General features: G+C 44.7%; 1 protein-coding gene across 2 annotated transcripts in view; it reads left to right on the top strand.

Moving 5' to 3' along the window:
- DGCR2 (DiGeorge syndrome critical region gene 2) overlaps nt 1-21,214 on the top strand; it is a 122,816-nt gene that overhangs the window by 22,480 nt on the left and 79,122 nt on the right. The window contains exon 2 of one of the 2 annotated variants that reach the window (XM_075321329.1): nt 16,719-16,751. The exons of the other annotated variant lie outside the window; for it this stretch is intronic. Coding sequence (XP_075177444.1) covers nt 16,719-16,751 — 33 coding nt within the window. The remainder of the gene's footprint in view (nt 1-16,718; nt 16,752-21,214) is intronic. 2 annotated transcript variants of the gene reach the window in all.

Consider the following 21,214-nt stretch of genomic DNA (forward strand, 5'->3'; position numbering starts at 1 on the left):
AAATCCAGTGCTGCTCTGGTACTAGGATGCTGAATGCAGGCATATTTTTTGTTGAATGATCAGATGCTTCATTGCTGAAATATCTTTAATCAAAGTTGCAGAAATGTATTTCACTTTCAATGTCGTGTGCATCAGGACGGGCCTTTTGGGTTGGGTCCTCGCTGTAAATTCCTCCTCCTGCATCTGATTTTGCATGCCCCCTTTTCTTTAATTATTTCACCGTGCCACCATTGCTGCTGTTGGTGACGCGTGCGCATTTCCACAGTAATTATGTCTTCATTAAAATGGCGCGTACCGCTGTCTCCAGCGCCATTTTATTGAAGACACTGCAGAGAAGACTCGGAGGCATCTGCACATGTACGTATTTATTTTTTTTTCAAGGGCGGACGTGCCCCTGCCGCTCGTGGTTTTCCCCCAGTGTCTTTCAAAAAAAATGGTGCCGGAGATTGTGGTACACACATGCGTGCACTCCGGCTCCATTTTATTGAAGACCTAATTACTGTGACAACGCGCCGCCAACACAGCAATGGCGGCGTGGTGCAATGTTTAAATAAAGAAAAGGGGGCATGCAAAACAAGACGCAGGAGGAGGAATATACACAAAGCACACGACCCAAAAAAAACCTCCACCAATGCACACATCAAAGTGCAGTGCATTTCTGCAACTTTGATTAAAGATATTTCATCAATCAAGCATCCGATTTTTCAACAGGTATGCCGGGATTCAGCATCTTACTGCCAGCATGGCACTGCATTTACTTCATATAGCAAAATCCTGCTTGTTGGCTCTCTTTAAATACCCTAATTCTTTTTTCTGCCGCTTTCCGTTGGAGGGGAGCAGGAAACAACATTTTACCATTGAAGCTGCTGACAGTGGTATCTGCACCATCAGTAGGAATTTAAAACCTGGGCAGTGAGGTGGAAAATTGTACATGCATCCAAGATTTACAGAGCAGTTTGCTCACATTGCATTCTGTCTAGCATAAAGTTTGAACAAATTAGGCTGGACGAGTATTATGCTGACAGCGTCTGTAAACTGTCAGCTTAATCCTGGTGCTGTTTGGCCTTCCTGCAGGTTCTGTTTCAGCAAGTCTGGTTTGGAAGATGACTGTGCAGAGCAGTTGATGTTTTCCTTTGGGTTATATAGACATTTGTGAGCTCCCCCTCCCCATATTTGAGCTGCGGTTGGGTCATAAATGTGATTTTCAGCACATACAAGATTGTCCTTGAGTTTTATATTCATGGCCTATCCTTAGGATGGGTCATCAATATCTGATTGATGGAAGTGCAACACCCGGCACCCCTGCCGATCAGCTGTTCTGGCCGCAGCTCAGCACAGATCTCTGTCAACTGAACAGTGTGCGTGGTACTGCACGTCTGCCGACTATTAGTATCTACATGTATTGTACTATAGCAAACCTTCTACATCTGCTCTAAAGAGCTGAAAGAAGCACACAAACAATTGAAATCGCCAAATTACATAAAAAAAGTGTGTGTGTGTATGTATATATGTGAGTATATATGTGTGTGTGTGTGTGTATATGTATAGATATAGATAGATATAGAGATATAGATATATATATGATATAGATATATAGAGAGATATATTATATGAAATCTCAAATTCTTATTAGTCCTAAACGTTGTTACTATATGTCCAGTGTAATGACATCACTTGACCATGGTTTTAAGGTTGTACATTTTCAAGAATAGAATTTGTAAAATGTATAATAGAGGCTGTCTATTTTGTAGCACTACAAGCAGGGAAAAAGCTGTGGAGAAAAGAGCGCAAATAGGGTCTTACCTGGTAGACCAAAGGGCGAGTGCAGGTGTGTACACTCACCTAGTGGGGTTGTGAAAGTCGCAACTCCTGTAACAGCCTTGTAGAAAGCGAACAGCTACCGCCCCGGAGGAAACCGGTATAGACGTGAAGCAAGAAGAATCAGGATCTTTTGCCACGCTATCACCAGGAAACCTGATGTTGATTAAATATTCTCTTTATTTTATGCACAGGTCAGGTCAGCACTTCAGAGATCGCAGTCACCTTCATCAGGACATCAGAGAAAACATCTTGATGATGTTTTCGCTGAATCCTGATGAAGGTGACTGTTATCTCTGAAACACATTGACCTGACCTGTGCATAAACTAAAAGCCCCGTTACACGCAACAACATCGCTAACGAGATGTCGTTGGGGGTCACGGAATTTGTGACGCACATCCGGCCTCGTTAGCGATGTCGTTGCGTGTGACACGTACGAGCAACCACTAACGATGTAAAATACTCACCAAATCGTTGATTGTTGACACGTCGTCCATTTCCCAAATGTCATTGCTCGTTTAGGCTTTGTGCACACTAGAAATGTGAATTTTCTCAAGAAAATTTCTTGAGAAACTTCTGGGAGTGTAAGATTTCCGGACATCCGGAAAAAATCCGCACCAAATCCGCATGCGGATTTGCCGCGGATTTGCCGCGATTTTCCCACAGGTTGTTCCCTGCGGATTTTGCAGGCTGTACTGCAGCAATCCGCAGTTACCTGCGGAAAAGAATTGACATGCTCATTTTCTCAAGAAATTTTCTCAAGGAAATTTCTTGAGAAAAATCCGCAGTGTGCGCACATCTAGTTTTTATTTTTTTTTTTTCTCATAGGATTTGCTGGGAAATGTCTGCACAAAGGTTGCAGACATTTCTCAAGAAATTTCCGCAGCAAATCCGCGGGTAATACGGCCTAGTGCGCACATAGCCTTAGGACGCAGGTTGTTCATCGTTCCTGAGGCAGCACACATCGCTACGTGTGACACCCCAGGAACGACGAAAAACACCGTACCTGCGTCCTCCGGCAACGAGGTGGGTGTGACTTCCATGCGGCTGCTCTCCGCCCCTCTGCTTCTATTGGACGCCGGCCGGCGAACAGCCTCTTTTTTAAGGGGGCGGTTCGTGCGGCGTCACAGCGACGTCGCTAGGAAGGTAAGTATGTGTGATGGCTCCTAGCGATATTGTGCGCCATGGACAGCGATTTGCCCGTGACGCAGAAACGATGTGGGCGGGTGCTTTCACAAGCAACATTGCTAGCGATGTCGCTGTGTGTAAAGCCCCCTTAAAGAGAATATTTCATCACCCAGGTTTCCTGGTGATAGCGCGGCAAAAAAACCTGATTCTCCTTGCTTCATGTCTATTTCGTAGTACTGAGAGATCCCTGGAAATTTTTTTTTTTCTCTTGCAGCAACACTCAACGTGTTTTATATTTTTAGTTTGGCAAAGCAAACAGCTGATTGTTGGGTGTCTGACCACAACCGATATGATATTGAAGACCTTTCCTACCGACAGGGCATTAATGTGTTGTTTGGACAACACCTTTTAGACGTTCTTTTATATACAGCTTTGGAAAAAAGTTTCTGCAGTTTATGTAAATTTTTTTTTCAGCCAAGAACAAAGGTGCAATCTGCAGGAATTAGAAGTGGATCTTTTGACATTCCACCTTAGGCTTTTCTATTGCATCAAAAACTCATTCCATATTCGCCCTGGGACAACATACCCTATGACTTCCTCTACACACACTTGTTTTCGGTTCAGCAAAGGCCATGACGCTTTTTGGGATAGTGCAGTTATAATTTACTTATGTTTTTCACATTCTATAGAGAATAGTCTGTGCGGAAAACGCATTAAAAAACAAAAAACAAAGCCTCAGCTGCAGTGTGCTGTGTCTGGAGGAAAGAAAAGTTACACGTTCCAAAAAACAGTAAAAATGAGCTAAAAAGAAAACCCTATCTCCTCGAGTTAAAGCGAACATCTGGCCTCAGTATTTTGTTATTTTTTTTTTTTAAAGTTGAAAAAAAGACATCCAGAAACCGCCACAAAAATGCTTATTGATTCTACCAAAGATGTGATTAAAATGCTGTGCGAAGGTACTCCATTGGTCTGAAGTGGCCTACGATGGAAAGACTGACATGCCTCGCCTTGAAGGCTGCAGCATATCCCCCAATATAGGCATTTGGTGGTGGATAGGTTGCCCCAGCTGTCCTTTCTTTATAGATCTTTTCCCTCCGTCATCTCTGTCTTAGGCTAGTTTCACACTTGCGTTGGGTTGAATCCGCTGGGTCCGTTGCTGCGTTGTTTTGACGCATCCGTTATTTTTGTGTTGTCAACGGATGCAACAGGTCCGTTATTTCACAGGAATCCGTTAGCTGTTTCCTTTGAAATAACGGATCCGTTGCACCCGTTTGGCGTCCATTAGGCGTCCGTCTAACGGAATGCGTCGGCTCCGTTTTTGTTGTTTTTTTTTCCCATTTTTTTTTTTTTCATTCTGGGCATGCTCAGTAGAAATTAACGGAATCCAGCGACTGATTCCGTTGTAAAGCACTTTGCAACGGAATCCGCCACCATAGGGATCCATTATAACTATTGACGGATCTAACTGAATCCGCCACTCGGCGTCAGTTTAACGCAAGCAATTAACGTTACATGCTGCTTTCCTTCCGCTCGGCAGAAGCAACGCAGCGTCGGCCAGCGGAAGCAACGCAGGTACTTTTGGCACAATCCGTCGTCTATTCAAGTCTATGGGAAACAGCGGAATCCGTTAACGGATTCCGCTGTTTTCCGAAAGGGCGCATTGTGACGGAAAGAAAAAAACGCAAGTGTGAAAGTACCCATAATGATCTGTAGCTCCCCACAGAATTTCTAAAGATCTTATATCGTATGCTAATGAGTGTGGGGACTAGTTTCCTGGGCGTTGCTTCCCTTGCCAGTCGGCTCCATTAGCATGTTAGTACGCCTCTGTGGGTGTGCTAACCAGGGCTGTGGAGTCAGTAAGCCAAACCTGCAACTCCGACTCAATTTCCCTTGCACCGACTCCACGACTCCCACATATATTGCTTATATTTAAGTGAAAAATGTATTGTAGTACAATGTGAACATCAGACATTTAATCATTTTTAGGATACAATAATCATGATATTTAGATAGAACATAAAATATATTTATTGGAATACAACTTTAGAACACACAAAAACGTAATAAATTGTAAATATGTAATACACTATGTTTTACATAGATTATACACAAGTGTGAAAGTGCCCTTAGTAGAAGAGGAGCTCCCCAAATCTTCAGAGCTTCAGGATAGCTCCTGCATGCAGCATTCAGGGGTCTCAATGCTTATGCGTCTTTCATAGGGGATGAGAAGACCACTTTTTATCTCACTCAGGAAAGCAAGAATGCCAATAAGTAGCAAAATATGGACTCCTGAGTATAGAGACCCCTCAATGCAGTGTGCAGAATTTGTGATGAGGGTTAACACTGGCATGTACCTTGGACTGCTGTCATAGCTAAATAATGTATATACGCCATTCACAAAAGTTAGGGATATTTGGTTCTCATGGGAAATTTATGTAAAAAGTTTACGCTAGAGTAATATTTTATCATGAAAGTAGGGCATTTAAATAGAAGCATGCAATAGTGATTTCCTCATCTGAAACAAAAGTCAGCAGTGGTGAGTATACCCCCCCACCAAAATATCAATGTCTCAATAACGTGTCATGTGGCCCTGAGCATCAATTACAGCTTGACAACGTCTCATGCTGTTTACAAGTTGTTACTGTCTGCTGTGGCATGGCATCCCACTCTTCTTGAAGTGCTGCCCCAGGTCATTGAGGTTCTGGGCTACAGAGTTAGTAGCCTTTACACAGCAACAAAGCTGATCCCATAGATTTTCTATGGGATTCCGGTCTGGGGAATGTGCAGGCCCCTCCATTTGAGGTACCCCAGTCTCTAGAAGCCGTTCCCTAATGATAAGACTTCAATGAACTGGAGAATTGTTGCCCATGAAGATGAAATTTGGGCCATGTTGATCATGCGCATGCACAATGACTGGATTAATGATGTTAATTCTAGTAGTAGGGGATTGTCATTGTACCTTTCGCAAAGTTGAGGGCAGTTCTGTATTGACTAGACACACCTGCCCACACTGAAACCACCACCACCAAAGGCTTGTGACAGCCGTGGCTGATGCATAACACTTTTTGACGTCTCCAACATCGTTGGTGGCCATAATTTCTGTTCAGCTTGAATTGACTTTCATCAGTGAACAGGACTGAGGCCCATTGGTCTATCATCCAGCAAGACAATTATACCTGTGCCTGGTGGTGTGGTCAGGTACTTTTCAGGTCATTAGGCCCCGCTGCTGTAAATGGTTTTGAATGTTTTGACGTATCACTTGGCTGCCTCTCACCTCCCTTAATAGTGCCTGGAGTTGTGTGGTATTCATCGTTTATTTCCAAAGGCCATTGTGCACAATGAAGCAGTCATCAGTGTTGAATGTGGCCAAAGGATGTCCACTTGTATGCCTTTCTGTGACTCTTCTAGTCTCTCTGTATCTCTCATGCAACCTGCTGATGACACTCTGTGACAATCTAAGCTCAATGGCCACTTCCAATAAAGAACATCCTGCTTGAAACCTCACAATAGTGCAGTACTGCCAATCAATTATTAGGTGTTATCTTGGTCTCATGATGTCAAAATGTGGACACCACATTGACTGTTTAAATACCAATTCTAATTGAATCCCCAAATTTATGGGGTGATTCATGGATAAAACACCTGGTGTGAATGTTGCCATGAAGCTCCTTGTTAGAGAACAGCAAGTTGTGCACAAAGTACTGAAACATTGAACAGTTGGATGTGTGCAATCAAAAGGTTAGAGAAGGTCACGTTACGTTCACCTGTAAAGGATAGAGGTGAATTTAGGATCATCCTGAAATGTCACCAGAAAGGTGAATATCCCTAACGTTACGTGTGTGGTGTACATGCATATTCAGACTCGGTAGCTCTTTACAAGTTAGAAATTGCCCCTGCCTTGGCGCTTGACTCCGGATTAACGTCACCAAGTGAAAGAACAACACTCACTCCTGACTTGCTGATCTGCTTGAGGTCTGATGTTTCTGCTGCTTCCATTAAATTTGTTTGTTAATAGGGAACCAGCAGTAAGGAAGAGATACTCAGTAACTTAACTGGGCTGGGAGATTGTCCTTATTCCCTAAGGCTATGTGCGCACTAGGCGTTTTTTTCACGCTGCGTTTTTATGTGCGTTTTTGTCTAAAAAACGCACCCGCGGCTAAAAAACGCGGCAAAAACGCATGCGTTTTTGCCGCGATTTGGTGCGTTTTTTGCTGCGTTTTTGCTCACTGCGTTTTTAATCAGTGCACAATGCCATTAAAGATTGTTGATGAAAAAAAAAAAAAAAAAAGGTCTGATGTCATTTCCTTCTTCAAAATGTTCATTGTATGCAGGAGAGCAGACAGCTGCAGAACTAGTGTATGCAGGAGAGCAGACAGCAGCTGCAGAACTACAAGTCTCAGCATCCTCCATTCACTAGTGTAAGCAGGAGAGCAGACAGCAGCTGCAGAACTACAAGTCTCAGCATCCTCCATTCACTAGTGTATGGAGGAGAGCAGACAGCAGCTGCAGAACTACAAGTCTCAGCATCCTCCATTCACTAGTGTATGCAGGAGAGCAGACAGCAGCTGCAGAACTACAAGTCTCAGCATCCTCCATTCACTAGTGTATGGAGGAGATCAGACAGCAGCTGCAGAACTACAAGTCTCAGCATCCTCCATTCACTAGTGTATGCAGGAGAGCAGACAGCAGCTGCAGAACTACAAGTCTCAGCATCCTCCATCCAGGACTGTATGCAGTTTTTTGCCCAAAAAGAAAAAAAAAATGACATGGGCTTCGCCATATTGTTGTATGCTAGCCGGGTACAGCAGGCAGGTACGGGCTGCCCCCAACCCCCAGCTGCCTATTTGTACCCGGCTGGGAACCAAAAATATAGGGAAGCCCTTTTTTTTTAAATTATTTCATGAATTTCATGAAATAATTTTAAAAAAAAATGACGTGAGCTTCGCCCAATTTTTGAGTCCAGCCGGGTACAACTAGGCAGCTGGGGATTGGAATCCACAGTGCAGGGTGCCCATGCTTTCTGGGCACCCCCGCTGTGAATTGCAGTCCCGCAGCCACCCCAGAAAATGGCGCTTTCATAGAAGCGCCATCTTCTGGCGCTGTATCCAACTCTTCTAGCTGCCCTGGTGACGGGTGGCTAGCTAGGTAATAATGGAGTTAGGGCTAGCTGTATATTATCAGCTAGCCCTAAGCCCGAAATTCATGGTGTCACGCCAATATTAGACATGGCCACCATGAATTTCTAGTAATGATAAAAAAAAAAACACAACACAGAGAAAAATATTTTTATTAGAAATAAAACACAACACAATTAGTGACTCCATCTTTATTGAAATAAACCCCCCTCCGCAGTAATCCTGGGTCAGGGTCCCGCGCCGTCCAATCAGGATCCAATATCATCTGATCGGTTTGCTGGAAGGCAAAGCGATCAGGTGATGTGTCAGGATCAAGTGCCTGAATCACATCACACATCAGCTGATTGTATAAAAGCCGGTTATACAATCAGCTGATGCATCAGTAGAAAAAAAAAAAAAAAAAATAATACTCACTTATGTGCTGTGGTGATTACCGGCAGCTCCTGGAGCGATCGATTGGACAGGAGTCTGATCCTATACGATCGCTGCCGGAGCTGCCGGTAATCAGCTGATGAAGTCCCCTGACGGCAGGATCAGCTGATAGCCGGCCGAAAAAGCCGGCGAGACTACGATCAGCTGATGCGTCAGGTGACTGCATCAGGTGATCAGCGCCAGGTCCTGCAAGCAAGGTCCTGCCGGCCGGGGAGACTGCACACAGCCAGAGCGGCGGTACCGGGAGGAGATGGGAGCGGGCATGGCACCGGGACCCTGCGGACAGGTGAGTATATGACATTTTTTTTTTTTCTACTGTTCACTTTGGTTTTCGCCGCTGCCTCCACCTCCCGCCCAGACATGGCGCCGCACGGAGCTGACATGCACAGGACGGGAGATGGAAGCGGCGGTGACGGTACCGGGAGGATTCATGCTTCTGTGTTTACCAACAGAAGGAATCCTCTTCCTGTACACGTCACTGTAGTGCCCACCCCTTGCGTGTATAGCTGCGTTTTTAGTCATAGAAACGCGGCTATATGCGTTATTCATTGCGTTTTTAACATCTCATTGAATTCAATGAGTGAAAAACGCAGTGGAAAACGCAGAAATAATTGACATGCTGCGTTTTTGTGGTCACCACAAAAACGCAGCTAAAAAAAAACGCTGTGTGAGGACAGCACTTCTGAAAACCCATTGACATTGCTGGGGAAGCAATGTCACTGCGTTTTCAGCACAAAAACGCGGTAAAAAACGCCGCTAAAAACGCGGCAAAAACGCCTAGTGCGCACATAGCCTAATACTCCTCACCATGAGATTCCCATGCAAGGTTCCTATCTTCCAGTATGCAGCTCCTAGATGTAGAGTTTGGAGAGTTTGTATACTGCGCTTGGCATCATAGCAGCCCAGTCTGTCAGCTGCTGTGAGCCAATCCTCCTGGCAATACAAAGCGGACCAAAGTAACCCCCGAGTGACAGACAGCAGCTCTGTGCTTATCTGATATGTCCACACAATCACAAAATGCAGGGGAAAGGAAACAAGGAAACAAATTTACAGAATAATGTAAATGAAAACAAGAAAAAGAATGACCCTGGCTACCTATAAAATGACAAGCTAATGTCTATATGGAACTTTAATGTTATCTGATCGTTGAAATCATTTTTATTACAGAATTTTCATACAAACAATCAATGCAAACTAACTTTATGCAGGATACCCAAGGATATCTGATTTCCCACGCGCTAGTCCATGAGATGGATATAATTGTACATAATAATGTAAAGGGGGTTGTCCACCACTCAAACAGCCCCTTCTCAAACAGTATGTCTCCGCTTTGTAAAATAACACCTATATCTACCTCCAGCAGTGTCAGTACTTGCTGTCCCAGGAAATCGCGTGACATTATGTGGTGCGATCTTTGAGGCCAATTAGTGCTGGCTTCACTGTCCCCTTCATTGGACAAATCAGATATCTGAAAAGAGAGCAGCTGAAGCTCTCACGGCCCCCTGATGTCAAATACGTCCAAAGAGTGGACAGTGAAGCAAACGCTGATTGGCCATAGGGATTGCGTAACATAACAATGTTACGTGATCCCCAGGAGAGTAAGTACTGGAACGATAACTGCATCAGAGGTCGGTATAGGTGTTTTTACTTTAGGGAAACATACTGATTGAGAAGGTGTTGTCCAAATAGCGGACAACACCTTTGTTTGGTCATTAGTATATAGTGTCCATGGGGTCCAAATCATCTCAAATTTAGCAACCTAAAGTGAATAGCTGTTGTTTACAGACTGTTATTTTTTATAACATGAGGTATCACTGTATCCTACGAGGGAAAGGTCTTGGATATGAGCTGCTCTGTCAAGATGTTATAGGACTTAAGAGGCAGTGTGTGACTATCACAGAGGGAGAATAATTGGCTTTAAAGCCTGTGACTGCTGAAATTAGCCAGGGGACCCTACTCCAAAATGTTTGGTCAATAGGGCAGGCCCACCATATGTGGTGATGTATGCCAGTATCATTACAGCCTCGGAAACAAAGGCCTGATACCGTACATCATGACAGATTAATGAGACTGGCAGGGACCATATAAACATGATGCACCATGTTTAATGAAGGTTTTGTCAGAGACCTGCCAGCTATTCGCATTTAAAGTGAATATGTCATTGTTTTTATTTATTTATTTTTTTTATTAATATATAAAGCCTTTATTTTCAAACTTAAATAACAGTTACTATATTAACATTTTTTTCCCCTGCAGCCAATGGGGCATTCCATTTTTATTTGCTGGTGTGCAAGTGTCAGTGCACAACACTTATAGACCCCAAATACGGAAGCCCCAGACCTTAGGAGACTGCAGTTGACTGCCCAGTTCACTGATGTAGGTGGAGCCAGGCGCCATCTTATTGTAGCCCAGCTTCTTCCAGGGGTGAGAGCAGGTCGGTAGTCTGCCCTTTGTAGTACAATACTAGGCTGCCGACATGTTCTCCCTGCTGCAGCGTTATCATGTTGCTGTATTCTGCACACTGACTGAGCAGAGCGCAACAGAAGAGATGACTTTGTCGCTGGTTCCTACGCTGTGCACGGTGAAGTTCCTTGTACAGAGCCCTGAGGCCAGTGACAGTCATCGCTTCTGCAGCACTTTACAGATACAGCGGTAAAGCCTCATTCAGTCGTCCGTGCATCATTTATGTATGAATGAGGCCTTACACTGAAGTGAGCTTGCAGTAAAAAGAAAAAAATAATATTCATATCTCATCCCACTCTCATCCCCTTTTAAAATAAAAAAAATAAGCCTATTTGCTATTGCTACATTTGTAAAGGTCCTGTCTATCAAAATATAATATTAAATAACGATTACAGTAAATGCTGTGAACATAAAAATAATCAAAATTCCACAAATTCTATTTTCTATTTCTTTTCTTTTTTTTTTTCTTTTCTTTCATTGGCCACCCCACCTGCCCAAAGGAAGTTGGGTGGGATTTGCACATATACGCCATAGTGTTAATTATATTGGACTGGCTAAAAAGTGAGAACAAGATGAACATGAAAAATCACTTTTGCCCTCCCCACCCACCACCCCATAGGTGTGGGATATAATTGGGAAAAAATACGGAACACTTCACAAATTTGTTTCATTCTTGCACAAAGGCCATGTTAATTTTCTAGCAATTTCTGCATGTTCTACCAAAGTGAGCACAAAAAGTTTTTTTTTTTAAATACTTTTTAATTTTTTTTTTATGCATCTTGTATTTAGTGTTTAATCCTGCTACAGCCTGCACTGTGTAGAAGCGGAGTGTGGACATGTCTCGCCCCACAGTCAGCGAGGTCCACAGATCCTTGTAGGCAGATAGAGAATTGTTTTGGAGTCAGACCAACTGGTATGCAATGCATTCTTGTACAAACAGTAAAGTAGGACTCAACATCTATATGGTCATGTTTATGAACGAAGGTGCTATTAAAAGGATTCCCCTTCTTGCCTCCCTTTCCTTCTTGCCTCCCTTTCCCCTTCTTGCCTCCCTTTTCCCCTCCTTGCCTCCCTTTTCCCCTCCTTGCCTCCCTTTCCCCTCCTTGCCTCCCTTTCCCCTCCTTGCCTCCCTTTCCCCTCCTTGCCTCCCTTTCCCCTCCTTGCCTCCCTTTCCCCTCCTTGCCTCCCTTTCCCCTCCTTGCCTCCCTTTCCCCTCCTTGCCTCCCTTTCCCCTCCTTGCCTCCCTTTCCCCTCCTTGCCTCCCTTTCCCCTCCTTGCCTCCCTTTCCCCTCCTTGCCTCCCTTTCCCCTCCTTGCCTCCCTTTCCCCTCCTTGCCTCCCTTTCCCCTCCTTGCCTCCCTTTCCCCTCCTTGCCTCCCTTTCCCCTCCTTGCCTCCCTTTCCCCTCCTTGCCTCCCTTTCCCCTCCTTGCCTCCCTTTCCCCTCCTTGCCTTGACTATTTTGTTTGCTGCAGATCTATCTGCGTGCTGAACTCTGTATAACCCCGTTTTCACCACTAAGGCTACTTTCACACATCCGGTTTGAGCAGTGCGGCTCAATCCGGCTGTGCAAGCTATGCAACGGATGCGGCGAAAACACCGCATCCTTTGCATAAGTTTTTACATGCGGCCGGTCCGTTTTTTTCCGGTTGCGGCACGCCACTGAGCATGCGCAGTGGACAAAAACGCATGCGGCGGCCGGATGCGTTTTTTTCCGTATCGCGCTGCATCCGGCGTCCATAGGCATGCATTGAAAATGCACCGCAGCGGCCGGATGCGGCGCGATGCGGTTTTTTTTTGCCGGAGCAAAAAACGTTGCAGGGAACGTTCTATCCGGCCGCGGCATCGGCTAAATCTGCCGCATGCGGCAAACACCGGACTGAACGCAAGCCCCTGTGGCACAATACGGCACTAATGTAAGTCTATGCAAAAAACCCCGCAACCGGCGGCAAAAAAAAACGGTTGCGGTTTTTCTGCAGAGCGCCGTATTGTGCCGCAGAGCAAATACTGGATGTGTGAAAGTAGCCTTATTGACACCGTTCTGTGTATACTGTGCATAGGCAGAAAACTGCCAAATGGTGGGGACGGGGATATATAGCGCTCTTGAATATGGAGGACTACATGGCAGCAGGTTCACTAGTCCTGTGATTCGTGTTCCTGTTTGTATTGTCAGTCCGGGGGCACTAAGCCTCATGCACACAGCTATCTTTGGATTGCTAATGAGCTCTTACAAAAACCTATAGTTGTATACTGTAAATGCGAGTGTGCAATTTACAGTAAAAAATAAAGCTGGCTGTGCAGGCCGTGCGCAAGCCTTGTATTTAGCCTAAAGTTCCCACCTTGAATATTTGGGGAATTTTAATGTTAGATTTTGAGGTTCCTTGGGGGGTGTTTTCTGCTTTTTTTTTTAACATGCATTTTATCACATTTTGTTTACTGCTGTGTCTCAGTATCTTTTTGTTTATGGCATGTTTTAAATAAATTTTACTTTTTGTTTTTGAAATTTCTTGTTTGAGTTTTGATAATTTTCTCCATCTCGTTCAAGTCAGTGGAGATAATCCACAAATAAAATGTATTCTAACCGTAAGAGAAATTCAGAAACTGCGAATTTAATAAAAAAAACAAACTCACCGCAAGTCAATTTCAGTATATTTTTTTTAATTTTTTTTTAAAAAAGAAAAATCAGTGTATAACAGCTTTACATAAATCTCATGTACTTCACCTGAAAATATGCACCAAATGCTCCGTTGTGGGAACGTAGCTGAAACAGTAGAGGCCCATTTAGACGGGCCGATCTTGGCTCATTAACAAGCACGGATTGATTTACCGTATTTTTCGGACTATAAGACGCACCGGACCATAAGACGCAGCCTGGTTTTAGAGGAGGAAAGTAGGAAAATAAAATTTTAAGCAAAAAATGTGGTCATGACACACTGTTATGGGGCGAGGATCTGCTGCTGACACTGTTATGAAGGTAATGTCCCCAAATTCTCTACTAAGGTACCTCATCCTGGTAATGATCCTTCTGACTTGTATATACAGTATATGTCCCTCATCCTGGTATAGCCCCCATCCTGCTATATATAGTCATCCTGGCATATGGCCGCATCCTGCTATATACCCCATCCTGCTCATATACCTCCATCCTGCTCATAATATACCCCCATCCTGCTCATAATATACCCCAATCCTGCTCATAATATACTCCCACCCTGCTCATAATCTACCCCCACCCTGCTCATAATCTACCCCCACCCTGCTCATAATCTACCCCCACCCTGCTCATAATCTACCCCCACCCTGCTCATAATATACCCCCCATCCTGCTCATAATATACCCCCCCATCCTGCTCATAATATACCCCCCCATCCTGCTCATAATATACCCCCCCATCCTGCTCATAATATACCCCCCCATCCTGCTCATAATATACCCCCCCATCCTGCTCATAATATACCCCCCCATCCTGCTCATAATATACCCCCCCCATCCTGCTCATAATATACCCCCCCCATCCTGCTCATAATATACCCCCCCATCCTGCTCATAATATACCCCCCCATCCTGCTCATAATATACCCCCCCCATCCTGCTCATAATATACCCCCCCATCCTGCTCATAATATACCCCCCCATCCTGCTCATAATATACCCCCCCCATCCTGCTCATAATATACCCCCCCCCCATCCTGCTCATAATATACCCACCCCCATCCTGCTCATAATATACCCCCCCCATCCTGCTCATAATATACCCACCCCCATCCTGCTCATAATATACCCCCCCATCCTGCTCATAATATACCCCCCCCCATCCTGCTCATAATATACCCCCCCCCCATCCTGCTCATAATATACCCCCCCCATCCTGCTCATAATATACCCCCCCCATCCTGCTCATAATATACCCCCCCCATCCTGCTCATAATATACCCCCCCCATCCTGCTCATAATATACCCCCCCCATCCTGCTCATAATATACCCCCCCATCCTGCTCATAATATACCCCCCCATCCTGCTCATAATATACCCCCCCCCATCCTGCTCATAATATCCCCCTTCCATCCTGCTCATAATATACCCCCCCATCCTGCTCATAATATACCCCCCCATCCTGCTCATAATATACCCCCCCCCATCCTGCTCATAATATACCCCCCCCCATCCTGCTCATAATATACTCCCATGCTGGTATACGGCCCGCATCCTGTGGCACATAAAAAAAAATAAAATAAACGTTCATACTCGCCTTACCCTCCATGCAGCATCGCTCCTCCTAGGTCTGTGTCAGCAGCAGTGCTGAAGTGTGGAGCCGGCCACGATCCCTGCAGCATTGCGATGTCCTCCTGTCTGTGCCGGCGGCGGCTGCGTGTGGACACGTGCGCACAGCGATGACGTCATCGCTGTGAGCACCGCTAGTCTCCACACACAGCCGCGGCCGGCAGACAGGAGGATATCGTGGTGCTGCAGGGATCAAGGCCGGTGAGGTATACTGATTCACCGCACCCCGGGCTGATGATGATGCGCGGGAGCAGTGAATAGAGCCGCTCATAATCACTCCAGGCTGTAGTTGCCAGGGGTGATCATGCGGACAGGCTGTTGTAATATGCGCGCATTCCCCGCCCATCACCCCGCCTACCTATCAGCGTCGGCTTCAGCGCTGAGAGACGATGGGCGGGATGATGGGCGTGTATATGTAATGAGTGGGCCCACGTGGTCACGGCAGGCGCTGCTACAGCCTGCTCATGCACCCTCATTCACCGCAGCCCTACAGTCAGACCATGAGACGCACCCCCCACTTTCCCCAACATTTGGGGGGGAAAAAAGTGCGTCTTATTGTCCGAAAAATACGGTATATACAAGTCGATCATCGCTCATTTACTGGACTGTTTATACTTGCTAACGAAAACTGGGAGCAGTTAATATGATGGTTCTGTCCCCGTAGAGCATTATGTTGTTTGCAGCACATCCCTCATTTATATTGAGCAATGTGCTGCAGATAACTATTATTTTTAGACTGGCATGCGTTATCCAATTACACTACAAATAAGTGCATTGTCACGAGATCGCTGGCATGTTGAGATGTCCTGGAAATTGGGTTGATGATCTGCCCATTTTAAATTGGTAATTGCTTTCAACTTTTAAATAATATTTGTAGTTTGCTTTGTCAGCCGTTTTATTAGTTATGTATTTGTCTCCTAATGCGGGTTGAGCCTGAGTGGGGAGTCTCTCGGTAAGCATTCAGGGCTGCGTGCTCAGTGCTTGTGTAAGCAGAGGCCCCCAGCTCTATGCACTGACTATCTCTGGAAGACACTGCCCATACACAGCTTCAAGACGTCTTCAGCATCAGGAGCGGAAGGTAATTTTACCCAGATAACTATAAGAACGGCTGATCAAGGTAAATACTAATTATTACTGTATTTAATTCAATACAAAGAATAAGAATGTGGAACGTGCACAGGGTAATTGTAATGAGTGCCAATTAAATTACTCTCCATTTTACTCCCTATCAATTTAACATGTCCAAAAGTGCTGATCTTCTTTTTGGCTCAGGCAATAACTACTTTTGACAAATGATCACCTTCGTAACAATTTAATTTTACTAACATGCCTTGTAGTTTATGGGATGATATAGCTAACCTGGAATCTAAACAAGTAACACTTCTGTTTTATACGTTGTTCTCTAAATTCCTATTGGATCATATCTTTTTTGGTAAGTGTCTTTTAAATTTTAAATTTCAGGTCCTCGCGTAGTTCTCGCAAGACTGCAATCAGGTGAGCATGCCTTAGTGTTGGTAGTGAGTAGATAGTGTTTCTGTTTTGGTTTATAGCTATCACTAAGTAAATTACATAATCTTAAGGGGGTTATCCACAACTATTTAAATTTTTTTTTTCTTTACTATGGGGCTAAGAACTAACAGGCAGGTAGTTACTAACTCTCTGCCTGTTCTACCGAGCGCCAGCTTAGAGAGCGATCGGCGCCAGATTAGAAAACGGTTGGCCACCTCTCCTGCCGGCGATTCTGCTGCTCCACGTCAACAGAGTAGCTCTTCCTCTTCCACTTTGCTCTGTTAATGAGGTGTAACTGCTGATGTCCTGCTAGACAGCCGTCTCCCCACATTTAGGTGGCGGGAAGCCTGCTGTAAATTAGTATGACGTTGGCGAACTTAGGCTTATTGAACACTTGGAAAAAATGAGAGCTCAAGAAGGGTTCAAACCCACCAATATATAAAAGAAGAACTTGTAACTCCAAATTGGATGTAATTAATTTGTTATACAGGCAGTCTAGAAAATGAAAACGTTTTGACCCCTATATTTGGGGTCTTCATCAGACACCATGAATTCTTGTACAGCATATGCCTTAAGGCCCTGTGTGCACACTGCGTTTTTACCCGTGGTTTTATTCGCGGTTTTGCAGCAGAAATTTCTTGAGAAATGTTTGTAACCTTTCTGCAGACATTTCCCAGCAAAACCTATGGGGAAAAAAATAGCTGTGCGCACGCTGCGTTTTTTTTTTCTCAGGAACATTCTTTCTGCAGAATTTCTTGAGAAAATTTCTTGAGAAAATGTGCATGCCACTTTTGTTTTGCAGGTACCTGCGGTATTTCACTCCATTCACTGTAATGTAATCGCGAAATACCGCAGGTAGCAAATGATGTGGGGTATACCCCCGGTATAGCCGTGGTTTACCTGCGGTAATGTTCACCACTGCCTGCGTTTTGCAGGGAAGTGATGTCATTATGACAGGAAGAGGAAGCGGAGCAGATTAAACACACACACACACACATATCACACTCACACACAGACATATAGAATACACATAGAAATCAAACATACATATTACAAAAAAAGAAGCGTGTGCTCTGCCGTATTTTTACCGTCCAGCCGAGGTAAATACACAGCGGCGGCCCGGTATTCTCAGGCTGGAGAGGGCGAGGGCCAGGGTTAATGCCGCCCCCCTCCCGCAGCCGAGAATATCAGCCCGCAGCTGCCCCGGGACTGTCACATCCATTATGTGACAGTCCCGGAGTGTCCCCAGCTCTTCCCGATTGCCGTGATGCGGTGGCAATTCGTTAATGGCAGCGCATCGCCGCCACTAAGTCCAGGTTTAATCATGGCAGCGTCTGTGAGACAGCGTTCATGATTAACCCGTAAGTAAAGTGAATAAACACACACACCGAAAAATCCTTTATTTAAAATGAAACACAAAAAAGCCCCTCTTTCACCCGTTTATTAACCCCCCCCAAACACACAGCTCTGGCGTAATCCACCGAGGTCCCACGACGCTTGCAGACTGATCCAGCCGCGACTCACACTGCACTGAATGCATCCTCGCAACGAGCCTGCAGAGGTAACCACAGGTCATTTCTCACAGCCAGTAATGTGCACACACTACCGCTCGGGAGACCTGCAGCGTGTCAATTGTTGATTGATCTGTCTTCTATCTATCTATCCCTCTATCTGTCTATTTATCTATCTCAGAAGGAAATGACTTTTTTTTTTTTCCAATGTGCTTTATTGCATTGAATGCATTAAAACACATGTACCAACCCGCGGCAATACTGCGGGTGCATTATTACCGCGTTTTTTGCCGCGGGTGCGGTATTCTGCCACAGGGTGCGGATTTTTCTTAAGAAAAATCCATTTTCTAATGCACACATAGCCTTAAGATGGGGATACTGTCAAGTGACCTTAAGAATTCAAAGAAATATTAGATTGCTGTGAAGTATAGATATGATGGTGCAATGTCTTACATACTGTTGGATGTTGGCAGTCACGTCTCGTCAACAGACCAAAGTGGAAGAGACAAAGCTGCTCTGTAAACATGACGTTAACAGAAGCCGCTGAATAGGAGCAGTTTGTAAGCAGAGATTGATACCGGGCACAAACAGGCCCATGGTAAGCAGAAAAAAAAAAGTAGTAGTCTTGGATAATCCCTTTAAGAGTCGTGGCTGCCCAATAAAGCTATATTTGTGTGCCTGTTCTTTTTATTTTTTTCTTCTCCCATATGTTGATTCTGCAGGTAGGATCCAACGGTGCAGCTGTTATTTGCAGCTAAAGACCACTACCTTGAGTTGGGGTCAGACAAGTGTGTGAGTTTGCCAGTAACACTCCAGTGATACCGCAAACTCGTGTGCCATTCTCCCCTGCAGGTGGGCCTGGCTTCTGGCGCCACACCCTGGAATACTGCCCTAAAAACACCACAAAAGGGGCTCATATACGCAAATTTATTTTATTAAAAGATATGTCTGGGAAATATTTTTTCCTAATCCCTTACTAAATATTTATATAATGTAGTGTAAATATATTAAAATACTTTATTATGGCCTGAAATGAATTTAGCCAGATCACATGTTGTCGCTTTCTTAAAGGGAACCTGTCAGCAAATTTTTCACTATTAAACTAAAAGTGTCACCTTCTGCAGCTCCTGGGCTGCATTCTATGAAGGTGCACCTTGTGCCCTGACTCCCCTTCTAGACCCCAAAAATAATTTTATAGAACATGACCGACCGTTACGCATACTAATTACCTGTGGGGCTCAGATGGGTGTCCTCTTTTTCGGCTCCTGTCCCCCCTCCTGCCGCTGTTCGCCGTCCTCCTTTCTTGATTGATGTGATGACGCCTCAGTCATTATCCTCGTTGCATTTTCAAATCTTGCGCCTGTGAAGTTATATCGGCTTGCGCAGGTGCTCTGCCGGCGGTCTGCTCTGCCACATCGCGGGCAGAGCAGAAAACATAGCTGCCCTCGCGCGTGCCGGTGAGCTAAATACACAGGCGCGAGATTATGGTCGGCGCTGTGTATGACCTCACCAGCATCATCCTCGTACCCGACCATAATCTCGTGCCTCCGCATTTAGCTCGCCGCTGCGCGCGAGGACAGCTATGTTTTCTGCTCTGCCCGTAATATGGCAGAGTGGACTGCGCCTGCGTGAGCCGACATGACTGCACAGGCGCGAGATTTGAAAATGCAACGAGGTTGATGACTGAGGCGTCATCACGTCAATCAAACGAGGACGGCGATCAGCGGCAGGAGGGGGGACAGGAGCCGAAAAAGAAGACACCCATCTGAGCCCCACAGATAATTAGTATACGTAACGGTCATGTTTTATAAAGTTATTTGTGGGGTCTGGAAGGGGAGTCGAGGTCAAGGTTCACCTTCCTACAATGCAGCCCAGGAGCTGCAGAAGGTGACAATTTTAGTTTAATTCTGATAAATTTGGTGACAGGTTCCCTTTAATGCAAGTCTATGGAGCCTCGTTTTAAGGCTTATAGGGAGATGATCTGTTTTAAAATGTGTGAGCTGTCAAAGCTAAAGAGCAGTCATGTGGTACAGAAGAGGCCTGGAGCAGAGCTGGAAAGTAAGGAAGATGGCAATTGGTAAGTATCTTAATATACCTACACTATATTCCATATGTAATTAGGGGGATTTGCTGAGACTTCTCTGAACTATTATTTTTTTTCTTTTGGGAACAGTGCAAAGATTTGTAGATGGGAAAAGCTTGTACTTATTTGTCTTTTTTCCCCTTCATATATTCAAAACCCTACAACAATGCCTTTAAACAATCTCTATTTTAATATATAAAAATATATAATATATAACATTTATTATGTTGATTTCTTATTGGCTTCTCTAGACATTTTTTTGTCTTTTTAAAATGAAAACATTTAACCTAAAGGGGTTCTCGGCTTTACACAACTCTCCTTGTAATACAGGACAAGTCTTTCTGGTCAATAGCTTCTCCTTGTAATTTTTGTCACTGTGGCCCAGAGATGCGGTTCCTGAACAGAGGATCCTTCCCAGTTAAGGCTCCGCTCACACCAACAGTCTTCAGTTTCTTTGTTCCATTTCAGGAAGAGGAGAAACAGAAATCATTCAATGGGACCCTTCTGCTTCCACATGGATTTATCACAGATCCATCATCATGCACATGATTTCCATTTTTCTCTTCCTGAAATAGGACTCAAAAGTGCAAGTGGGAATAGCAGCTGATGTAAAATTCCACAATCTGGCATGAAAATAGGTTTTGAAAACTGCAGAACCCCTTTTAAATAGCTTGTCCAGTACTTCTATATTGATGGCCTATCTTTATAATAGGGCATCAGTATCAGATCGGTGATGGTGACAGCCGGATGTGATCTATTTCAGAACAGAGTTCCGTCAACTGAATTGTGGCCGCAGCCAGGTACTACACGTCCGACACTGTTCGAAAGAATAGATGGTTCTGCGATATCCAGCT

Source organism: Anomaloglossus baeobatrachus, chromosome 1, assembly GCF_048569485.1.
Source record: "Anomaloglossus baeobatrachus isolate aAnoBae1 chromosome 1, aAnoBae1.hap1, whole genome shotgun sequence".
In the NCBI taxonomy this organism is placed as follows: Eukaryota; Metazoa; Chordata; class Amphibia; order Anura; family Aromobatidae; genus Anomaloglossus; species Anomaloglossus baeobatrachus.